This window comes from Scomber scombrus, chromosome 17 (assembly GCF_963691925.1).
Source record: "Scomber scombrus chromosome 17, fScoSco1.1, whole genome shotgun sequence".
Classification (NCBI taxonomy): domain Eukaryota; kingdom Metazoa; phylum Chordata; class Actinopteri; order Scombriformes; family Scombridae; genus Scomber; species Scomber scombrus.
Window position 1 is genome coordinate 18885076 of NC_084986.1, and position 24039 is coordinate 18909114.

The following is a 24039-nucleotide window of genomic DNA, read 5'->3' on the forward strand; positions in this document are numbered from 1 at the left end:
CCTCTCCTACAGACCTTCCAGTATGCAGTAACTTCGTCACTACTTTTCTGACATTAACCTGGCATAGAAAAGAGATAATGACTAAATCAGCTCACAACACACAAATACCTTGCCTTGAGGCCCAGAGGCACAGCTTCTCTGGCCTTACATACCCCAAGATAAACTGTGATTGGCTGAAGTTCCTCAGATTCACTATTAATCAAAGGTGATTCACTATGAGAGGGTTGTCTGGGTCCAGATGTTTGAATCTGCCTGCTCCACAGAGTTGAGTTGACTGATTCTGTTTATTCTGGAAATGCAGCGTAATGAGTTGATAATTCTGTCTGATATCAGGCAAAAGGGAGGGAGGAGGAGGAACTGCAATACAGCTGAGGCCCACAGAGCCCGAGGAGTCACATTATTAACACATTTTAACAGTTACACATGAGGGAATGCAGTATAAGCAGATATTTTATAGCTAGTTTAGTCCAGTCATAATATGAGATGTGGCAATGTTAGATGTTCTGAACTATTCTTCGTTGACTAAATGTCTAGCAATGATAGCAGCGCCAAGTTACAATGTGGAAAATCCAATAAAACTGGTATAAAAATACAATATTCTGTAAACAATTTGCCAAATCATTAACCTTAAACCTTGCTGCTAAAGGAAGATCTGACGTTCAGAAACACTAAACTTTGCCTGTTCTTTAATGTTATATGTGAAAGATTTAAAGAGACTTTGTTTTCTGAAGTCTTTATCATCCGCCTCATTTTAATGGTCGCCAGTGAAAACAGTCTTTTTCTTTCAGGCATGCACCACTTGCCACTTATCACAAGTAAGTTCCTGCCTTGCTACCAGGCTTTCAAAACACCAACCCACTGCATTGTATTAACAAAAAAAAGAGTGCATTCGGTATCAGTCACAGAGCAGGTGTGCAGCTGGTTACAAGAACATTTTTAGAGTGCCTTCCTGTGACTTTATCTATTTGCATTTGGCTTTACTCTGCTAACAGTTCAACAGGCAAATTGAAGAATGTTTTGCATTGCTCAAACAGAGCACCGTACCATAAAAAAGTTATTTAAGATGGGTTATGTGTTGTTTTCATTCTACTGTATTTATTAATATTTTGTTCTTTATCCTTCTTTTGATATTTTAGTTTGGTTTTCTTTGTTAATTCAAGTTCAAAATAACCACCTGATTTACTTAAAACTACTACAACTAAAAACAGATGTTACTTTTAATACATAGGCTCAAACACTGCTGGAATCTTAAGGATTAAGTGATGTTAGTGAAGACTGATGAAGCATATGAGTCAGAAAGTAGTCCAAGGTGCATGGCAGCACATCCACATCACTGTTTGGTTTCGTATTATGGTGAGAATAGGTCTAACCTCCGATATATACGGGTCTATTTTAATCCTGTCAGCCTATTGGTCAGCTCACCTATGAGACACCTCCCCTCTCGCCGGGCAGCACTTCCTGTAGTTCAGCACGATGACGCACACTTCCCCAGAGGACTACAGAGCAATACAAAAGTTACTGATGTGATGCAACGTGATCACAGATGAAACCTCAGGCTTTACACAGTAGAGAGAGGAAGCTTCACTGTATTTATTCACACATTAACCGCAACACTGAGCTCATCTACTTATATTATTATTCATTTAGTACGTTTTTCATGTTATAAAAAATATTGACAAAATGTGATATTAAAGGTGATTTATGGACGTAATTAAGGTGAAAAATATTTGTGTTATTGTAAAGGCCTATGTGCTGTTGTTGAATGTTATGTTATGTAATGGGTTGGCACGTTTTTAAACATAAAAATTGGATATTAATTTAAACTGTGCATACAGATATAATAGAAATAATAATAATAGGAGATTATTTAAAATCGCATTTAGTTAGTAGCATGAAATATTAAGCTTTTGAGTGTGTAGAAACTGAGGCTGTGATTATTATTATTATTATAGTGTGGTGGGTGAAATTTGACCCAGTTAAAGTATGTCATTGGGACACAGTGGGCTACATACTGCTGGTTTTGATCTTTCAAAGGGGGAAATGGATCATGTCAAGCACTGGCCAAATCACTACAGAGTTACACTAAACAGTCAATTACAGGAAAAAGTCAAAAATCCACATGCCATAACCTTTATTAGTGTGTTTTCTCACCATTATATCAACCACATTGTCATGACTTTTTAGCTTTATGGGCCCCTACACCATCATGTGACTTTAGGGTTCCATGCCAACAAACCTTTAATATCATTTTCACTTAAATCTGATGAGATTTCAAACTGTAGGAGGGGAAGACCACATTCAGTTAAAAAGCCCCTTAGAGATAATGAAACTGCTTCTGGATTTGCGGGGAGGCCCCTCAAAGTCCACAGGACTGGTGTAAACCAGCGCTCCTGCAGCCTACCGGTGACAGCAGGAACAGGTTGGGTCCTCCGTGCGCCACAGTGGGATGGATGAGCGCCATATTGCGCCTGGATGAACAGAGGGAGGGGGAATCTGCGGCTGCGAGCTTTGGACCGCCGTACGATCATCAGCTCATCTCTAAAGCTCCTCAGCTCCGGTAAGACTCTGACCCGGTGGATCAGCTGTTTGTTGTACTGACCGAAACTTAACAACAACGAGATTCATAAAAAATATATTTCGCACTTTTTTCCGCGCACTTTCTGCTGCTCTGCACAAAGGAAGCAAATCTCTCAACAGGTGTCTGAGGGATTATAGTGAGGATGATGATGAAGCTCCTGCGCCGACGGGCAACAAAAGGTTGCAACATAATGACAGCCTGACTTAAAGACTGGTGTACCATTTGTTTTATTATGACAAATCGCTGTCAGTGCGGTTTTAAAAGCGCAGAGGTGGAATTTCTCGTTTTCTAAGGAAATCATTTCCCTGTTGTGGGTGTGTTTCCTAGTTCACCCATAACAAACAAACACACACACACACACACACACACACACACACACACACACACACACACACACACACAAACACACACACACACACACACACACACACACACACACACACACACACACACACACGCACGTCTACAGCGGATCAAATACTCACTTGTTGCTTTTTCTTACACTATAATTACCTGAGAATGTAACAGTGTGGATGACTATTGATCATTATTTGTATTGGAAAGCAACATTGTTTCTGTGCTCTTCATAGCGACGATAAAAAGAGAAACAGAAGTCTGAATGAATCATGTTGATCTAAATTGGGGTGTGAGTTTGTCAGCAAACAGTGGATTTAAAAGTAGCAGCTAAAAGAAAGAAGGGTGGGTACTTTAACTTTATCGTGGTCAGTGGGTGAGGCATATTTAAGTCTGCTGCTTGCGTGTTTCAATATTGTCAAGTTAGAATAAAACTGCAGGACTTCCGATGTTCAACTTCAGAATAAAGTCGTTATTGAGTAACAGGCTGAAAATTGGAGGATGCAAAATGACTTTCATTTCATTTCACAGGCCATGTGAAGCTTATATACTGTTTGTTTTATTGCAAATACACACCGTAGGTCTTAACTGTTGCTACACTGTAGAAGCACTGTGATCACACTGTTGGTTTTAGTGCTGTAATGATTACTATATTAGCTCTTATTAAGCACTAATAAATTCAATTATATAACAATCAAAAATATTAAACATTATCTGCTGCTGGCTTCTCTAATGTGAGAATTTGCTTCTTTTCTATGTTTTATACAATTGTATATCCCAGAAAAATGACAGACATTTTACACTGTATGTATGGTATTGTTTTCAGACTTAATGATTAATATATTTATCAAAATAATAATCATCATATTTTCATTATCAATCAATATGTCAATTCTTGAGTAATTTATTTGTTTTATTTGGTCATAAAATTCAAGAATGTGTCATCAAATGTTTTCTTTTGTCTCAACCAACAGACCACAACTGAAAAATATTCCATTTACTGTCATAGAAACCAGCAAATGTTCATGAGAAGGTGGAAACAGATCATTTGGACTTTATTTCTTCTAAAGAATGACTCCTAACGATTATTCAATTATAAATAGTTTGATTCATTGACTGAACAACTAATTGATTAATTGGCGAGCCTAATTGTTGCAGCTCTAGTACAAAGTTGAAAGTTGTTGTTTTGAGGTTAAAGTTACAGTCAGCTAAGTTTAGTTAGTTGGAGGTTAGTTGAGGTTAAAATAAGGCTGAGTCTTGGCAGGACTTGTGCTCTTATTTTAGAGCAGAAACTCTGTGACTTCCTGTGCGGTGTCTCTGCTGCTGACAGCTTGTTGACTCTGGTGATTCATCCTGATGACTGTCGCCTCTCAGCCGGGCTTAAGTAACGCCGAAGATCTCAAACTCGTTTCTCCTCTTTCTCTCTTTCCAGGAAGGTACAGTGAGATCAGTCACAGCCACACGGAGCACAGGTCTCTTCTCTGGAAACACTTTTCTTAATAACAGCAGTTCCTCGCACAGAGCCAGGAAAAGGACAGAAAAATGCCCAAAGCGGTAAGTAGACCCATTGCTTTATTGATATTTTCACTCTGCTTGTATCGCTGCTTTATAGGTATTCAAACAAGCATAACATGTAACTTTAATGGAGAACTGAGCTTCCTAAATTCAGTCTAGTCTTCTAATTTAAGAAGAGTTTTCATACCTTTTATTCCATTAGCCTAAATTATAATAGATTATGAGTCCTTATAGGTTTTATGTGAACTGTTAAGTATCTGTTACAGTGAATATCATCATATTAATAAAATGTCAAAAATGAGTGGAAGCTTTAAAAATGTTATTTAAAATTGACTTGTTGAGGTCTGAAAGGTTATAGTTTATGTTCTAAAACAATTTAATGGATAATTTGGAGAAAACAATCCCAATTTACTTGATGAGAGTAACAGATTGTTACATTTGACTTCTTCTTAATTTTTTGGTGATTGAACCCAAGCAGCAACTGAGACACACTGAGTCACACACTGAACGAAGTCATTCTTCACTGGGTTGAAGATTATGTCATAGAAAGTCATCTGTAGGTCCAGTGTTAAAAGGGGAACACCACTCAGATCACATGCTCCCCTCATATCCGGGGGGGGGGGGGGGGGGGGGGGGGTCATCCCATATGTATGACAGCATCATCCACTTTTCTCCAAAGCTTGGAACAATTGTGAGACTTATTCTCTAGATGTAAACCTATCACAGTTGAGCAGTGTTATATTTATAATGTGCTTTCATAGATGGACAAATCAGCCTCTCACCATAAACCAGACTGGTGGAAAATCTGTTGTTTGTATCTTTGGGAGACTGTGATGAATAAAGGTTACTTTTTAGAAGTTATTTTCATAGCTGAGATCTTGGCTGAGGCTTGCATCCCACTTAAAGTTGTGTGCCCAGAGTCATTTAGGTGAGTTTATGAAACTTTGATTTCATTTACTTTCCATCATTATAAAAGCAATAAAGCTAAGCATTCATTATGTTTGATTTAGTTGCCCTGGTTTATGCCTTCAATTTCTCCTTACTCCCTTTGCCCCACCCCAGTTATTACACAGAGCTCAGTCGCACATGGCTCATGTGCCTCCCTCAGCTTACTGTTTGGAAATGTCTGCTAGGCATATAATAACATGTTTATATTTTAGAGTATGAATGAAAACATGATGGAAATTTGCTAGACATGAATATATCACTGAAGTATATTTCCATTTTTAATTAAAAAGCACTACTGAACCAAACTCATGAGGTACATCTATACCTCGCTTAACATGTCATACTTTTCTGTATCTTGTTCTTTATAAAAGCAGGTAAATTGAAACCTACTAGGACTGCAGCTAACATATATTTAAATGATTGATTAATTGGTTGATCATTTTCTCGAGTACTCTAGTTGTCTGGTCTATAAAATGTCAGAAAATAGTGAAATAAATGGCAATCATGGTCACCCGAAGCACAAGGTGATGTCCTCAAATGTCTTTGTTTGTCCCAATTGACAATCAGCAATTCAATCCATCATAGAGCAATTAAATAAACCAGAAAATATCGCCTTTTATTTCTCAAAAAAATCATGTTGCAGCTCTGAAACATATAGTAACAACAACACATTCAGTTTCAAATCTAAAACAGGATCAAACTTGGTAAGATTATAGTTTAAAAGACAGAAACAGAATCAGAAACTGCTGCCAGAACAGTGGTCAGATCATGACAGACAGGTTGCTGCTGAACAGTGCAGTGTGTTATGATGACAGTGAATAAAGCCCTGGCCAGCATCATCAAGTGTGTTGTTGGTTTGTTTAGACTGGCCTCAGGGTTGTCATGAGCGTCGCCGTGGAAATGACATCATCACTGTCTGATAGCAGCAGCAGTTGTAACAAAACAGCCTTTTTTGGACGATAATGTCAGACTGTTTTCTTTTCCATGATATCAAAAGCTCGAAAGCTACCGATTTTAATTTGATCCCACTGACTGTTCAATATGTGGCCTCGTGACTGGGCCAGCCTTTCCAACATACCATGAGCAATATGAACGGGACACTAAGTCTGTTTTAATGAAGTTGTTCCTTTGATGCTGTTTGCTCCATAAAGCTTCATACTCTCAGATTAATCCCTGAAATGCTGAGTTTCACTTTTAGTAGTGGTGAAATATGTAAATAAGGGTTTATATTTTGACTTCCTGACAAAGTGTGAAATTAGATTACTGGTTGGGAGAGTCTCATTGGCTCGAGCTTGTAGCTGGAAACGGACAGTGTTGCGGTTGTCAAGCATCATCACCGAAAGCTACAGATAAGCCTCATGATACGTACAATCTCCTTTTAGTTAATATGTCATATTTATCTGGATTAGAGATAAACAATAAATAAAGTTGAGCCTTACCTTGGAAAACTAGGTCTGCTGGTCTTGTTTTTGTCCAGAAAGTATGCTCAGGGTTAAAACTCAGAAAAAGTGATTTTAGTCTCATGTTGCTCTTATTTATAATGGTAACACTGATTTAATTAAATGACTTTTTATTCATCATAGAATGTTTAAATTCAGTTTTTACTGTCTGAGTCTGCCATAAAATATACATGATATCCTGGATTTGTGCCCAGACCCTGCATCCACACCCCATGTATTTCTTTCCTTACCCCTTCTGTCATTTTCACTGGCAGTTGTTATCTAATAATATGCAAATCTTCCCACAATGTAACCAAATGTTTACTGTCACAACACCCTCAAACATTGTCTTACTTTAGACAGCTGTAGTACAGCCATCAACGTTTCAATGTGAAGTTATGGGAACTATTAACTTGTCACTCTCAAAAGAAAAATAAAGGTGTATGCATGCTAACATGCTAAAGAGCACAGAAGCCTACAGGCAGTCTGAGTTATTACAGCTCAGATACTTGAAAGGATATCAAACTTTCCATCGTTGTGTGTTTGGAAAAAAGAAGACAGCCAACGGCAGGATGTTGATTCAGATTTGAGGAGCAGTGTGGAAGCTCCAGGATTGGCGCTTCTGTGACTCACGCCTCATTTATCTGAATGACACATTGTCAGAAGTAAGCGACAGAGCTCCTCGACTCTCCCAAAATCCTGTTTCCTCGCGGTCACAACCCGTGACACAAACCATACAAGGAGTGGCTGCGATCAACATGGATGGGTGTTTCCTCTTTATGTCCAGTCCTATTGTTAGTATTTGTTTATCTGAATAATTGATAACTCAATCATGCCTGGAACGCCCTCCTAGTCCTGATTTACCCATTGAGAAATAGTCAGAAGTCCTTTAGCCATAGTTCTTCAATTACTTAAGTTTAATGTTGATTTGGCCTATAAAAATCCACTTAAAAGATAAGTTACTAAAAGCAGAAATGTCAAGCTGATTAATTGATTAATCAATCATAGAAAAAAAAAAAGCAACTATTTTTCGAATTGATTAATTGCTTGTCATTTTCCAAGCAAAAACGCAAAACATTGTCTCATTCCAGACTCCGGTGTGAAGATATCCTGTTTTTCTATGTTTTATATCATTGCAAACTGAATATTTGAGTTTTTAATTGGACCAAACAAGACATTTGAAGTCCTCACCTTTTGAATATAATTTTTAGTTGCAGCTCTGGTATCACTTTTTGAAGCTTTTAATGAAAGAAACATCGGGTCTGTTTTCTCCATTCTTGTTGTACTGTCACACTAGACTCCCAATAGTAATGGTCATTTATGGCTATATTGCTCTTGGACCATTTGAGTAGGATCCCCATGGCGACTCCCATTGCAAAGACTCTTGTAAAGCTATGCAAACTATGCTCAAGGTTAAATATTGAAAGGTCCTCAATGAAGAATCAATGCAGTGAAACCTCTTTTACAGTTTAACTACTTGAGGTGATGACCTCCTCAGAGCAACTTAACCTCTGAGGGGTTAAGAAATCTTCTTTGCCTGGTTGTATCTCATCTTGTTTAGAATATAGTGTAATCTAGTGTTTCTGCTGCATGGTTGTTGTTGCCATAGAGCTGATATTGCTAATTATCATTGTTTATTGGTTACCAAAGCATTGTGGCTTCCTTTGAAAGTGTTAAAATCTGTCAGGAAACGAATGCTGCTGTAGACAAAATGATTGAATCAGTTAGTACAGTAATGACTTGTGAATCTGGGAATCATACGGTTAATACAGACGCCTGTACTTTCCTCTGACTAAAGTTGCACATTGTGGAACTCTGGGTCCCTGCCCAGTTTATTTTTAGCATATGTGTCATGTTTTCTTTACCGCTCTGAATGGCCTCAGTTTATTGTGAGTTACCGTTGGAGGACTAACTTTGAGATCAGATATCACTCACTCAGTGGTTTCTGTTGGCTTGTCTGCTCCATACACATATTCACATATTCCACTCTCTGCTGGTCAGGGAGTGTTTTTCTACAGTAGGTGCTCCAACTGAAGTTGCTATAAACTTAGCATATGATATTGAGATAGGCATCCAAAACCACAGAATCAATTTTAAACAAGTGAGGTCTCAAAGTCTCGCTGATGAGGCCAGTTTCAGATCACTTCTGCTGCTAGTTTTTTGGTAATCTGGCTCCTCTAGGATGCAGACGATGATAGTGAAGGGACTGCTGGGGCCACTGCAGCTGAAAGGGGATCTTTGTTTTGCAGTGCAAAGTAAATGCAGCGTCCCCCCTCCTTCCCTTGCTTTTTCGCTCTGACTTGAAGCTGGTGTAAGTTGCTCTGTTGGATGGTTGATTCAAATTGTGTGCACATGTGCCATCATGGGGCAGAGTTACAAACCGTTTGTGGAGCTGCGTACAGCATCACTTTGATTTTGTTGGTAAAGCAAAAGTTTGCCATGTCACAGATCCTGAGTGAGTCAACTTAGCAATAAGTTGGTCAACTGTAATCTAACCGTAATTGATAGCAGCAGACACATGGATAAAAAAAATGGGGCATCCCTGAATATCCACTGTCTAGACTACTGTGTTCTTAGAGTATCCTGGACAACACAGCGCAGAGGCGTTTGCCATCCAACGCTGTGATTGGATTTGCCTTCTTTGCAGGATTTAAGTCTGCCTGTTAGTTGCTCAGCCTGTGTAGCTTCAGAGGAATCTGTGGAGCCTTGAGTCACCAGACCAGTCACTGTTGCAGCCCAGACATCCCTTTTCCAGTGGGCGTCATTGAATTTGTTCACTGCCGAGGCTCTGCAACGTTCACAATGGACTGGAGATGAAAGATGTCACTGGAGGGTTCTGTGTACTGTGTCCACCAACCGCTTTGTATAGTTTTCACTGGGCATTAATAAGTTCAACCACAATACTTGGAGGGTCCGTGTCTTTTCATAACCCCCGCAAATACCAGCGTCATTTGACATTATGCCCACAGAAGAGAGATTCAGTATGTGCATTACCTCAAAGCAGCTATTGTAAATATTTGTGCATTGTTGCATGGCCTTTGTGTGAAATTCAGATGCCATTTGCTGATTACTTGTTGAATCTACAATACAGAATATTGTTTCTCTCCATTATAACTGGCAGTTGACATCAGTTCTCATTATTCTGTGGAGCGCACCAGTCATGCTATTTGTAATGGTTTTGAAATTACGCATTAATCCCTTTGGTGGATCTCTTCAAGTGGACATTAAATTCTCTGTTCATGAAGCAGGTCTCAGTTAGATAGACCACCATTTTTTTTGTATGCACAGGTCATTCTGATCAATCATTAACCAGTGAACTGAAAGACATGCCTTTCTTCTGTGAATGGGAGGGAATGACTGAAGTATCTGCCTTATTTTAGTCCTTTTGTCCTCCCATTTATGATTTCAGAACAACATTCATAAAGCCTCGTATTAGCTTGGTGAATTATATGTGGAATTAGTGTTAGAAATGCCACTTCTAATCGTGTATGCAGGAGAATGAGTAACCCAAACATTCATGATTTCTTAAATTTAAAACTTACAGCCAACACTAAATGTTATACTTAAACACAACAAGATCTTTTAGAAGAAATTTCCTCAATCAGCACATCTGTCTTTGAGAAAGCGGAGATAAACACAGAGTCCTGTGTGTTTACTCTGCAAATACACCCCCCTCCTACTTTACACACACCAACACACATACACATGAAAGCAGCGCTCTGCAGTTTGCCACGCTCTTCCCCATATTGGTCCTTACCTATGAGAACCTCTCTGTGCTCCACTGTACTGTAGCTCCGGTCATGTTTTGAACTGCTTTCTCTCCCGTTTTTCCTGCAGGTCAATGTTCGCGTCACCACCATGGACGCTGAGCTGGAGTTTGCCGTCCAGCCCAGCACCACCGGCAAGCAGCTGTTTGACCAGGTACGCTGCATATCAGTGCTGTATTGATCTCCAGCATCCCAAATCAACCTATAAATATGTTATCAATATCACTTTATCCAAAAATTAGGTTTTTGGATAAAGCCATTTTGATTGAGAGGATAAGAAGAAACCAGCCAATGAGGGGTCCAGTGGTGTAAAAAAGATGGACATACACAAGAATTAATTTGTGGAGTTATAGGACTAGCCTGAAATTTTGGGAAATACAGAGTTAAATGAGAATTGTAAGGTAAATATGTAGCTGGACCTAGATGGTGGTTAGCTTTGCACAAAGACTAGAAACAGAGGGAAACGACTAACTTGCAGACAGGCAACTAGCGGAGATGCCAGGAAGTAACTGGTCCCATCCAGTAACAGAGACATTCGAATGGTATTATTCTCATTTAACTCTGTGCAAAAAAGCAAATAAGTCTATTTCCCAATTACTTCCCAAAATGCCGAACTATTTCTTGTGTTTCACTGAGAAAGAACCAATCAATCCTGCATGGTGTCCATCACTTGATTGATGTTCCGCTTCTCAAACCTTCATCAGGTAATTTATATCAACAAGCACAGTCACAGTTTTTGATCCGACACACTTTCTCATCAGCAAGAACATTGTAGAATTAAGTAAAAAGGAATCAAAGTTAGATTTTTAATTAGTCCAGCAATACTCACTTCTACTATCATCACTACAAAGTACAAGAAACTGCTGTAACCTTCCTCATCACGTCCAATCACTGGATTGACGTCACCCAGAATGATCTGTGTTAAGAGAAAGTGTCTGCCCTCATTATCTTCCCTCCAAAGCTCTTTACATTCATTACTTCCAGGTCTGAAAAGTTATCTCCCGAAGAAGAGATTACAGGAGCTTTTGGCCTCAAGTGTCCTTATCAGTGCTTTGTCTTCCTATAAAGGTTCAGGGATTATTATAAATGGTTTCCTGTGATGAAAAATGACAGCTTAACATAAGTGAGCAAATGGAACTCGAGGCATTTATTAACCTAATGATTAATGGCAATCAAAATGGTGAATGAAGAGGAATTTACACAGCCTCTGTACAGAGTGAAAGGTGTGGTCACAGTGAAGGCACATGAAAGCTGTGGTTGTAGATATGGCTCCCCAGAACAGTACACTGTGTCTTACTATGTGTTTATTTACAGGATATATTAATTTGTATGTAATCATGATAATTGCAAGTTATCATTTGTGTTTTGTGATGTTTCTAATTTGTCTCAGTACACCTAATTTAGAGACCTTGGTAATCTAACCTCTTTTCATTATCTAAAACATTTTATCTTTATAGTAAAATTGTCATATTGGAACACATTTCTTCTGTATATTAAAAATGAACGCCGCCATTATTGGCACTCAGATTGCTCTTAACACTTCTATTAATGTTTTCATTACAGCACATGTGGTTACGTAATAAACAAAAGTGGAGATATGTGTCATTGGCCTTTGCAGTATTGTCAAGCAAGGAATCATCTTTTCTATTTTCTCCCTCTGCTTGTTGAACAATACAGTTTCAGCTCCTAAAAGTAAATGACATGTCATTAGCATGAGCCTGTCGGAGGTTGTGTGACAACACAGGGGGGAGGAAAGGCATTGTTTTAGCCACTTCCTGTATAACTCGTTTTTTAATAGCGAGTGTTGCCGACTGTATGGATCGTGACTGCCTGTCAGGGGATTCACCCTTTATCTCATAAGCACCACTTCCAAAAAGAATAACAAAATACAATTATGTCCCATATGATTTTGTCATATTCAGAAATTGTGTATTATACATGTGACTGTTTGTGTATAGATGGTGTTTAGTTAGTTCTGATCAAGTCAGCATTTGTGGCAGTTGTATTGTTTGAAGAATAGTAGCCAGACCTCGAAAACCATCCACGTAAAAGAATAGCTATAGACATTCACCGGATAGTCACCTTTGACATATCTCTATTTATAAGTGTGGATGAATCCCCCCACCTACTTGTTAGAATGGCTCTCAGAGGGGTGTGCCACAGATAATCACTCGCTCCCTGTGAGTGTCAGAAACAGTTCAGTGCTCCATTTTAGCTCAAAGATACAATTCACTAATTTGAGCATGGGAAATGGTCCACAAAGCTTCATACCTTGTCTGTGGTCTGAGGAGCAGATTCATTTAGCCGACATTTAGCTTCAGTGACCGTGTTCCTCAAGTCTGACACCAGCCTGATTTTAGTTTTTAAATGTGTGCTTTGGCGGTAATTAGCTGCAACCACTCATGTACACAGTCACAGAGCGTTAGACACGTTCTGTGGAAATGCTGAGTAATAGCGGTGAGCTCATTCCCAGGACCTGTGTGAGGCCTGGTGTGTCCCGTGTGGTCAACACTGATCATAGCCTTAGTCCCTGTCATGCCGCTCTTAAAAAGAAATGCCTGCCACTCCCCTACACACCCTCGTACAGTTTAACTTCCATCTGCCTGAGGTCTATTTGTTTGATTTTGAATTGAGCCTCATTAAGAGAAATCACAGTAGATGTACTTGTTCGTTATACCTCAGTTTGTTTGCTTTGCCTTGTTTGCTTACCTTCCCATGATCTTTTTATTTTTTTATTTTTATGAATGTGGTTTCAAAACTCCTTCAGTTTCAGCTTCGGCTCTTGTTTTGGATTGGTTGAAATCAGAAGGATTGATGTTTAACAGCTGAGAACATGCCTGCATTTTTCAGAGTTCAACAATAACTTGAACCGAATCCAAGCTTGGCTGACAGGTGCCAGGAGGAAAATATGAAACTAGTTCACTCTCAGAGCCAAAAAGACAAGACACCCAACCCACATGTCAAAGCTGAATTCAAGAAAATTGCTGCAAATCTCTTTTAAGAGTAGCTCTTCTAAAATATTGGCTACTTAACACTCTCTTTACTGTTCACTTCACAATGAATGTGTGGTCTGACAGTAATAAAACCATTTCCTTTGAGCCAGTACACACAACCCCCCCCTCCAACTCAAAACACACTCCTTCATCTTTGTGCCGGTCTCTGTTTGAGGCCCGACTGGGTGAACTCCTCCGTTCCCTCCTCAGTAGCTGGAGGACTCTGCATTATTCAGCTCAGAGGATGCAGTGAGTAATGCTGTTTCAGCCCAGTGGCATTCCTCTCTCTCACCACAGGACCTGAGCGCCCATAAATTAGGCGGAGGAACTTTCACTCGTCTTTCACTTTCACTAGGTCGTGCAAACTATTCCTATGTGGTTCTGCAACTTCTGCTCCTTTAACCTAAAATGAATATGAAGTGGCTGAAGACACAATATCTGTTAAGGTTTAGCTTCTTTGACCCGACTCCAAATGTTTCACTGAGTTTACAGTTTTTAATCATTGCCAGTGAAATAGACTGGTGTCTGCTGCTTATAACAGATTATAAAAACAGCTGCTCTCAAGGAGTTTGGCCTCTACTCTTTTGGGTTACAGTCATGAATATATTTTGCAAGTACCTGCTGCTGGTTTTGCATTTGAGTGGTTAATTTTCAGTAGTCTTAGGAGATCTTGACGTACATTGGAGTGAACGAGCAACCCATTAAAGTCAAGGCAGGCTGCCAAAATAACCTGCTGCGATGTCAGTTTACCAAACTTGTGTCCCCAGCTTCAGATTTAATCCTCCTCTAATGAACTGTATTATTTCCTGTATCCTTTGCCAGCAGGTGTTCATAAAATGAGTAACATGTCATTATAGCTGGTTTATCTGTTTGTCAGCGGAATTACAAGTTTATTTTACCACAGTAATGTTGTTAAAGGTTGATAAGCTTGCCCAGGAAAATGGGTATTTATCCCCTGAGAAAACAATAACTCTTAAGGTATCTTTGTGGTTGCCCACTCTCGTTTCTCCGGCTCTCACTCTGTGGACCCCAAAGCACAACCACTATGAAAAGGCTGGTTGTTTTCTGAGGCCTTATGTGTTTCATTACAGGTGAGATGAAGTGCTCTCTCATTTCACCCCCCTTCTAGTGCTTGTTGTTGAGCTAAATACAATCCATTAGAAAAGGACCCTGAATCCAAGCCATTCATCAGCGTTCCCTCAGGTCAGCCTGCCCTGTATTTTGTGTCGGCGACAAAGAGGGCGAGTTTGATTTTAATTTTAACTTCAGCTAGAGATTATCGTTGGGAATGGGCTTGGCCGGAGTACCAGCGTGTTGTTGACTCAAATTTCACCCGGGCAACTTAGCACCTCACCTGGTGACTGGGTGTGGAATTTGGCAGCGATTCATTCAAAAAGAGGCCGGAACAGAGATTGCCCAACTTAACGGCACACACACACACGTAGACACAAAAACATGAATTCCTACATGGTGCTGTTGGAAAATCGCTCTGCTTCTCTGAAGCCCATAAAGAGCCTCTGGTCGTTGAGGTTTCTCTCAGAAGCCAGTGGAAAATGGCAGCTCCTCCTGCAGCATGAGTGATTATTCCAGATCTATAACTGGATTTTTACTTTTTGCCTGAGCTGCACAGTCAAACATTTTCTTTCAAACTGCTGATCTGAAAACATTCTTCTATGGTTAGACCTAATTATAAGTGAGGTTGAAATTAAAACCAGTCTCATAATCTGCCTTTTAAAAGTTAATAATGAGCAGTTTTACCAGAAAGTAAAAGGACTGTAAGTTGGAGCAGACTCCCCCCGCCTTGCTCCAGCCGTCTGTCTTTCCTAGTCAAAGACAGGATGCTTGTCACGCAGCACGCCCTCGTTATACAGTATCACTCCTCCTCACTAGTCAAACAATAGGACCACTCTGTTAAAGACTAGTTCTAAGCAAGCTCTTGGGTGTTGTGGCATATTGCATTAGACAGACAGATGTGAACTAAGTTTTACTCCAGATGTGTCAAAAGTGTTACTGAAGCATCTGAAAATTAGATTAGTTGGTCATTTTAGGAGATATTCATAGACAAATGTTGAGAATAAAAGGATCAGATCAGTCTCATAATCTATCATATATTAGCTGAACTCCTCCAGACAAACAGATGGTATGTTAGAGTGCACTATAGTTTGTCCTTGCAGTATTTGGATGCAGTTTGTATCGTAAACCTGGCCAACTCCATGCTCAATGAGTCTTGTCTACCAGATTAGTCTGGTACCTGAGTAAGTCACTTTAAGGTTAGATTCTCTCTGCTCTGCCAGCCTTTGTAAAGCACTAAATGGCCTTTTCATAACTTCTCACTTCATCAGTGATTCATTTACGTTTTATTGGGAAAATTACCTCATTGATTTTTGAGTTGTGAGGATATGAGCTCTTTTTGTTGACTACTGAAATTACATCATTTCATATTCTGTATTCCTGGAAGAGTAGGTGGTGTTTTCTTTGTAGTCACGCAGTCTTAAACCTGCTCATAGTTGATATCAGCCAAATCAACATCAGAGTGTCTGCCATGGAGCATTGAAACTAAACATTTGAGAAGAAATTCACTAAAAATAATATTTAGTTTCAAGTCATTTTTTGGTATTATGAAGTGAAAATGTGATACAAACCCTGTTTAATGGAGTGTAGTTAAAGTAACAATCTCATTGATCTCTGTTTTATCCTTTTTGGCGGCACCTATGGCAAGAAGAGGTAATTGCAGTCGTGTTTTTCGATCTCACTTCCCAGAGGTCCAAACAGTGCTGCCTGTGTGATGTTGGTAACCGTTTAATCATAGCTAGCATAGACCAGAGAGTGTAGTACACTGCTTTTCACACAAGTGGGTTGAAGAGCGAGTCTGTTGCATTAGCTCCATCAACCATCTCACTAACTGTGCCTTGCTTTTTCACAGGAATACTGGTAATGCAAGGGCTTTCATCAGTGGGTCATAAGCTTGGTCAACATTTTGTTACCTCATTCAGCGATATGTAGTGACTTAATGGACATTTATTTATTAATTAATTATTTAATTACTTACTAAGTCTGACTTCTTTTCTCTATCTGTAGGTGGTGAAAACCATCGGCTTACGGGAGGTCTGGTACTTTGGACTTCAGTATATGGATGGCAAAGGTTATTACACCTGGCTAAAACTGGACAAAAAGGTAAGATTCATCCTTGTTAAATGATATGTTTTGTTTCATTTTGTCTCATCATGATCCTCTTTTGTTTTCTGACTGTCTTCTGTAAATGCTCGGGTGTAAAGAAGAACTAGGTCTGGAGGAAAATCTTGTCCAGTGATTCAATAATACACGGTTTCTCCAAAATAAATTGTTTAGCCGAGGTGTTAAACCACCCAGATCCTGACAGGATCAATTTAGTTAGTAGGTGATTGGCCTATCTTAAGATACATATATATCATTTTCTTTGTGAAATTACAGCTCAGCTTTTCTTCCCTGAAGTGTGTTTTATCTCATAAAAGTGTGCATTCTTTATGATGCTAGCAGAGGTGGTCTTTTTCTAGGCATGCCTCCACTAATACACTGCAGGAAAGCTTGCAATACAACATCATTCACCCATTAATCATAATGATAATAAATATTTAAAAATACAGCAGTATAGTTTGTTTTCACATTCATCAAATATTCAATCATTACAATATTTACCCTTTCAATGCTGTGACATTCTAATATCATTACATATCATGATACCCTTTTAACCCAAACTGCATATTATATCTTCACGGTCATTTCACCTGCAGTCAGAAATATGTCCCAACTGCTGAGCTTTTGCAACACATGGAGTAAAATTCAATAAACAATAGAGAAAGAATGCATTCCTCTGAAGGGACGGTAGAATCACTGCCCCAGTGTTTGCCTTTCAGTCAATCAGTAGCCACCATATTACCACATGTATATATTCACTATTATATGTTCACAGTCTTCTACTTCAAACATGGCAGGTATTTTTTGAAGGCCTGTCTGGTTTGTATCTGTGCTGAGGAATCAGAGTACTGCGAGTAATCAGCAGGAGTATTTGACAAGAGTGAAGTGTGAACTCTCTGTGAACCACAACTGCCTCAACTTTCTCTGTTGTTCCTGAATAAACACAAGTTACCTGAACACCACAAACTGTTATTCCTGAAGTAGCGCGTAATCCAACAGTCTAATCTGTCAGTTTAAGAATGTTTTAGTATCACAGTTGCAGTATAAACCACCTGCAGCTGTTTTGCATTAATAATCTCTTAAATATACACCTGTCTTTGGGTAAAAGTGCAGCCTATAAAAGTTTAAAAAAATCTGTGGATATGTTGAGACTATATTTTTCTATGTAATTAGTTTGATACAAGATTTTCTGATGAATGCCTTCTTGACCGAAACAAATGTAGGAAACTGTGATGAACTCTAGAGAAAATTAAAAAGTTGCCCCTTTGCACTTTATAATAAACATAAACAAGGGTCAGAGAGAGAGAGAGAAAAGGTTATGCTTGCCTCAGTCAGCAGCAGTATACTGTACACTGTGTGCTGACACTGCGCTGCAGCTCATCAGCACAATGCAAAGCTCAAACTGGAATATTCCCTGCCTCGTACAGCCCCATTCTCTCCATCAAGACCGCTTCGTTCCTGTTTTGAATTTAGAAGAAGAGGCATATTGTGTAAACACATACCGTGGCGGAAAGTTATTAAAGTTTATTTCCACGAAATGAGAATCGGAGATCCTCTTTTTGTCAGGGCAGGGCACCCATGAAACTGCGGAACTTGCTGTTTTTTACTGTATAAAGTTTTGACACCTGGTATTTATTCATGTTGCTTATTGTGATTCTTTTGTAGTCAATAATACAATAAACAGGTTTGACAGAGAGAATGTTATTTATACATTTTACTTCACTGGTTACACTCTCAGCACAATCATATCCTAAAATCAAAGTAGACTACTGATTTATACCCCAAATACACCTGATAATACTCAGTAAAATGCTTTTCTGTTTGACATTAATGGAAAAGTATGAGTTCGTTTCGGGAAATGTTGTTCTTTGCTTTTTTTTGGCCAAGATTTATGAGAAAAACAATGCCACTGTCCCATCCGAACTGTAAAAATGTAACCTGTTACAGTTAGCCTGTTAGCTTAGCTTAGCATAAATACCAGTAGAAACTTCAGACACTAGTCCAGTACATACTTAAACCCTGATGAAACAGTAAATTGTTGTTTTTACACTTTGGTTGTTGTGTTAATTAAACAAACATGATTTACTTTGTTAGTTAGCATGAGCTTAGAGTTGCTAGTAGGTGGATTTAGTTAACGAACTGACAGAGTCAGGCAAGGTGTTTCCACCTGCTTCCCACCTTTAAGCTAAGCTTACGGCTGTTTAATGGTCATATGATACTATTTGTTAATTCATTATGTTCTTAATTCCTCCCCAGGTGTCGTCCCAAGACGTAAAGAAGGAGAACCCGCTTCAGTTCAAGTTTCGGGCCAAGTTCTTCCCAGAGGATGTGTCTGAGGAGCTGATCCAGGACATCACCCAGAAGCTCTTCTTCCTGCAGGTGAAGGAAGGCATCCTGAGCGATGAGGTTTACTGTCCACCAGAAACAGCCGTGCTGCTGGCCTCCTACTCCGTTCAGGCCAAGTTTGGAGACTACAACAAAGAACTCCACCGGCCTGGATACCTCCTTTCTGAACGCCTGCTGCCACACAGGTGAGATGTGCCAGTTCATTCAGGACAGCAAATCAAGCTTTGTTGTATTATCCAGGTCAAAAGGCAAGATGTACCATGATGAAGCTGTTGACTTTGGCACTGGTAGAAAGTAATCTTGTTACATAAGGAAATAATTGGGTCATTTATATTTGACAGGAAGAAGGAACTAAAAACTTGTATTACAAGTGCCTAAAAGTGTTGTGTTAACACAAAGGAAATCCACATTTCCACCTCGGTAGCTAATTAAACAAAAGAAGAGGACTAAGTTTATGTTACGATTATGATATTTAGAAAAACATCTAAGTAATTGTGTGTGTGTGTGTGTGTGTGTTTGTGTGCCATCTATTCAAATTATCTCTCTTTTGACCATCGTGCCTGAGAAAATAAAAGATAAGATGAGAGTCAAGGGCACCATTCACACTGCCAAGAGGAGGGGTGTGTAGAGTCAGAAAGAACCCATCATCTTATTTCAACTGGGATGTGTTAGAGGCTGGTGACAATCATTTTCAATCATATTATTATTTTATCCCCTTTAGCAGTCATGCCTGCTCATTGTGATGCAGCTTGGTAATACAGGTACACCCTCTTCAGAGAGAAAACTGTTATATATTCTTGTCAGGGACATGCAGTTATTTGGCAGTGTGAATACATAGCGGCTCTAATATGCTGCCAAGGATGTGATGACTTTTCTAATACACATTTCCGTACATATATTGAAAGATCTCAACAGGTTGCCATCATGTCTGACATTGCTGTTGATTTATGCATAAATAACTAGTTGCTTATCACCATCAGTTTTGCTGTATAGGGAAAGACACAACTGAAAATGAAGGTCTTTATACACCATTGTACAGTAGCTAGATATTATTTTTACATTAAAATGTTACTTAAAGGGGTTTATGCAAATCTAAGTTTTATGCAGCACACACCCTGTTGTGCCTTTCCTCTAACTGTGGCTCACTGCACGCCACCAAACAACTACACTAGTGCTGACAAAGAAGTCAATGCTACTTTGCTAACACAAATGTGCACCTTGCACAGAGCCACAGCTTCAAAATACAGCGCATAATGTTACTAAACACATTCAAAATGAAGATATCCGATTGTTGTGACTGTTAGTTGTCTCTGTGTGGTGATACAGCTGACCTTTGCCGGTTTCTTCTCTCTTTCTGTAGAGTCATGGAGCAGCACAAGTTATCCAGAGAACAGTGGGAGGAGAGGATCCAGGTGTGGCACGAAGAGCACCGTGGGATGCTGAAGTGAGTGTGTGTTTTATATAATGTCACCCATTGAGTTACAGTAGGTTGGGTTTGGTGGATATTGCACTCTGAAATCCTGCAGTATGAAAAGGAATTGGATTGATGGATCATCCCTCTCATTTCCTGCTCTCTGTCCTGTTCTTTCAGGGAGGACGCTATGCTGGAGTACCTGAAGATCGCTCAGGACCTGGAAATGTACGGAGTCAACTACTTTGACATCAAGAATAAGAAAGGAACAGAGTTGTGGCTGGGAGTGGACGCCCTGGGACTCAACATTTATGAGAAGGATGACAAGTAAGCACTGTATTTTGACCTGGAAGTAAACAAAGCAGCTCTGCTGTTAGTGTGTAGTCTGGCTCTTTCTTTCTGCTTGCTGCTACCTGCAGCCCTGAAACACAGAGCTAAACTGGCTGAGCCAGGTCGATGCCTGTACTTAATCACTATTCCTGTTTCTCAGCAGACTGTATGACAGGAATAACAATGAAGGCCAAATGGATACAGTCCTTAGAACATAACTTAAGCCTAGCATTTAGCTTTATTTGGTCTTTATTGCTTAAGATCTATAATTTACTGCCAACACAAGAGACACAAATTTGCCAAATATGATTTATGATTTCTTCCCTTTGTTATGTATATAATTGTGTTGCTGTATTTGATTGTGTCATCGTCTCTTGTAGATATATAGGACAGCTTTTGTTCCCAACTCTGCTTGACATGGTGTAATTATTTCTCCACATACTGCTGATGACAATGACCTCCTGAAACATATAGCACATATATATTTTGTGTGCCATTCATACCAGAGATGACATATATAAGTAAATGAAGTAAATCCCTGCTATACAGTAGCAGCTGTTAGTAACAGCAGGACAGTAGCAGTTTGTATTATGTAGAATGACAAATAGTAAATATTACCCTATTTCCCCTATTTCTTCCTTGGATTAGTTTTTTTTGTCTGGCATTGTGCTTAAAGAAAAATCTACTTTGAAGATCTGCAGTGTTGACAACATCCACCTCCGTGTTGGTTGTGATTGCCACTTTGTTTATGGGGCAATACAGATTGGGAGGTAATCACCCTCTATTTGGTGAAATGAGTCCTGACATCTGCTGTGGCTGGCGGCCTTTTCTGTGGGGTTACTGAAGTGAAGTGCACTGTGTCAGAGGAGCACTTCATCCCAGGTGACTTGCCTTTCAGTCACTGACCCCGCACACTGTACTGACCTGCTGGCCGAGCTGTGCTGTTCATGACTCTTCCCATATTAAACTAGCTGCACTGTGTCAGCTTTCATGCCAGCTGCTATTGAAATGTGTGTGGCCTACAGTGTCTGCCTAGTGGAAGAAATGAATACAGCAAGCTGGTGGCTGTGTAATGACAAATGTCAGGACTTTAATTGAACCTTTACTGGCTGCTTCTTTGTCTTTTATCAACACAAGATTTTCTTTTCAAGTCTAAATAGTTTAATTACGGCCACTGCCATTGTGTTAAAGTTCATCTGGTCTTTCATTTAGCTTTATTGTACCTATACTGTGGTGCGAAACCTTCAGCAAGAGTGAAAAACACACTATCAAGAAGCAGAAAGGGTCCTTATGTCCTTGTGAGAGTCTGTCTCTTTATGCTCTGCCTGGGATCAGCAAAGAAATGCCTTTCCTCCACGGTGCCCTCTGCCGTAACCATGGCTACGCCGACTGGTTTTTCAAGCTGTGCCGCACTTAAGAATGTGAGGCTAACCTACAACACTGTCTCTCCAATGAGGGCAGCCGGCCCACAATGGAGCAGTGCAGCCAAGGCTTCACCGAGGCACAAGTCTGGTGCTGGTTTAACTCCTTACGCGCAGCAGCTCCCGCAAACCACAGCGCTGCTCATTTTATAGGGCAGATTTCCTAGTTTTTCTTGAGCCAGGGTTTCCTCTTAGCAACCATCCTAGTCAAACACACACACACAAAGTGAAACCAGATTCACAAGCTTTAATGTTGGATTTACTCTGATTTAGCAATTCCGATCAATATTTTAGACCTAAGATATTTTTCTTTTCAGCAGAAATGCCACACTTGAATAGGTCCCAGCTTCTTACTCATGAGAATTTTCTTCCTTTATTTGACTTATGTGACAGTTAACTGAATATTTTTGGATTAAGACAAGCTTTTTGGCCTTTAAATAAGTTACAGACATCTGTAGATAAACCAACAATGGTAATAATTGACCCTAAACAATCACAAAAACATATTAGATGTTCATATTTTCATACTTATTCTTGCATTCACTATTTTACGGTCAATTAACAGTAGCAACTTCGGTATCTAGCCAGATCACAACTCTACCTGAACCTGAAAAATATCTTCATTACATACGTTATTTGATATACTGGTTATGTTAGCCTTTGCTATTAATTGCTAACATTCCCCAAGAGTTTTTCATAGATGAGTAATGTATGGCACAGTAAGCCACTCCTAGATTCTAGCTACATTTTCCAGCTACCTTTTTTCCTTCCCTAATTTTTTTGTAAACAATATAATATCCACCAACATGAATCCACAGATAGAGCACAGTTCAATAAACCACAGGATGAGATAACTGAGATAACCACCACATTGTCTTCTCAATTCCACAAGCATGTGTCATGGGTCAGCAAGGGAGAGACATTCCTGTTCAGGCAGTACAGTTTCAGAGCTGAGTTTCACCAAGAGTTGGATGACTGTGTTTCTAAATTACAACACTATGGGCCTGTCAATGTTTACAGTGCAACTTTGTCGTTGTGTTGAATGGGATTGGCATCCGTTCAGTATGTCTGGCACAATAGAAGCGCGAGCCACACCCCAGATTCATCATTCATACTTCAACAGCGGATACAGAAATCCATGTTGACAGTCAGTCTGAGGTTTACTGTTACAGCTGCAAAAAATTCCACTGTAAAAATATGTTTTCTTATATAATAGTCACATAACTGTGTGCAGGGTGAAACGTTTAAATTAAAAATCACATCAAAATGATATACAGCAGCATAATGTTCATGTTCATGTTCATGTTCATGTGATTTCTCCCTCAGATTGACCCCAAAGATTGGCTTCCCCTGGAGTGAGATTAGAAACATTTCCTTCAACGACAAAAAGTTCATCATCAAGCCCATTGATAAAAAATCCCCGGTGAGTAACACATCAGCAGCATCTATCATCGTTGAACTTTTACACATTGCGAAATTTCTAATTCTAATGAAAATTGTTCCGTCTTCTCTATAACGTCACTCTTTCTGTCTGCTTTCACCATCTCCACCAGTTGTAGACTTCCTCTTTAGGTGAAATGAAGCTTTTCAGAGTCTATTGAGTTTCAGTGTGTGAATGTATTTAAGGAGTCTGCTTCCGTTTTACTGGGGGCATCAGGTGTCTGTGTAGTGGAGAGAAAAACCATTAGACATATCCTCAGTCTGATCTACCACACAGAATAGACAGGGCTACTTTCCAGGCAGTGCTATTAGTGATGGACGCC

The 24039-nt window shown here is 39.5% G+C and overlaps 1 protein-coding gene across 2 annotated transcripts in view; it reads left to right on the forward strand.

Annotated features, from left to right (window-relative positions):
* The first annotated feature begins 2478 nt into the window (after positions 1-2478).
* ezrb (ezrin b) overlaps positions 2479-24039 on the forward strand; it is a 29376-nt gene continuing 7815 nt past the window's right edge. Inside the window, exons 1-8 of one of the 2 annotated variants that reach the window (XM_062436769.1) lie at positions 2479-2557; positions 4365-4486; positions 10672-10755; positions 16673-16768; positions 19025-19299; positions 20475-20558; positions 20706-20852; positions 23603-23699. In XM_062436769.1, coding sequence (XP_062292753.1) covers positions 4475-4486; positions 10672-10755; positions 16673-16768; positions 19025-19299; positions 20475-20558; positions 20706-20852; positions 23603-23699 — 795 coding nt within the window. In that variant the 5' untranslated portion in view covers positions 2479-2557; positions 4365-4474. Of the gene's footprint in view, positions 2558-4348; positions 4487-10671; positions 10756-16672; positions 16769-19024; positions 19300-20474; positions 20559-20705; positions 20853-23602; positions 23700-24039 lie in introns of those variants that run through there. The other variant, XM_062436771.1, reaches the window with a different exon arrangement.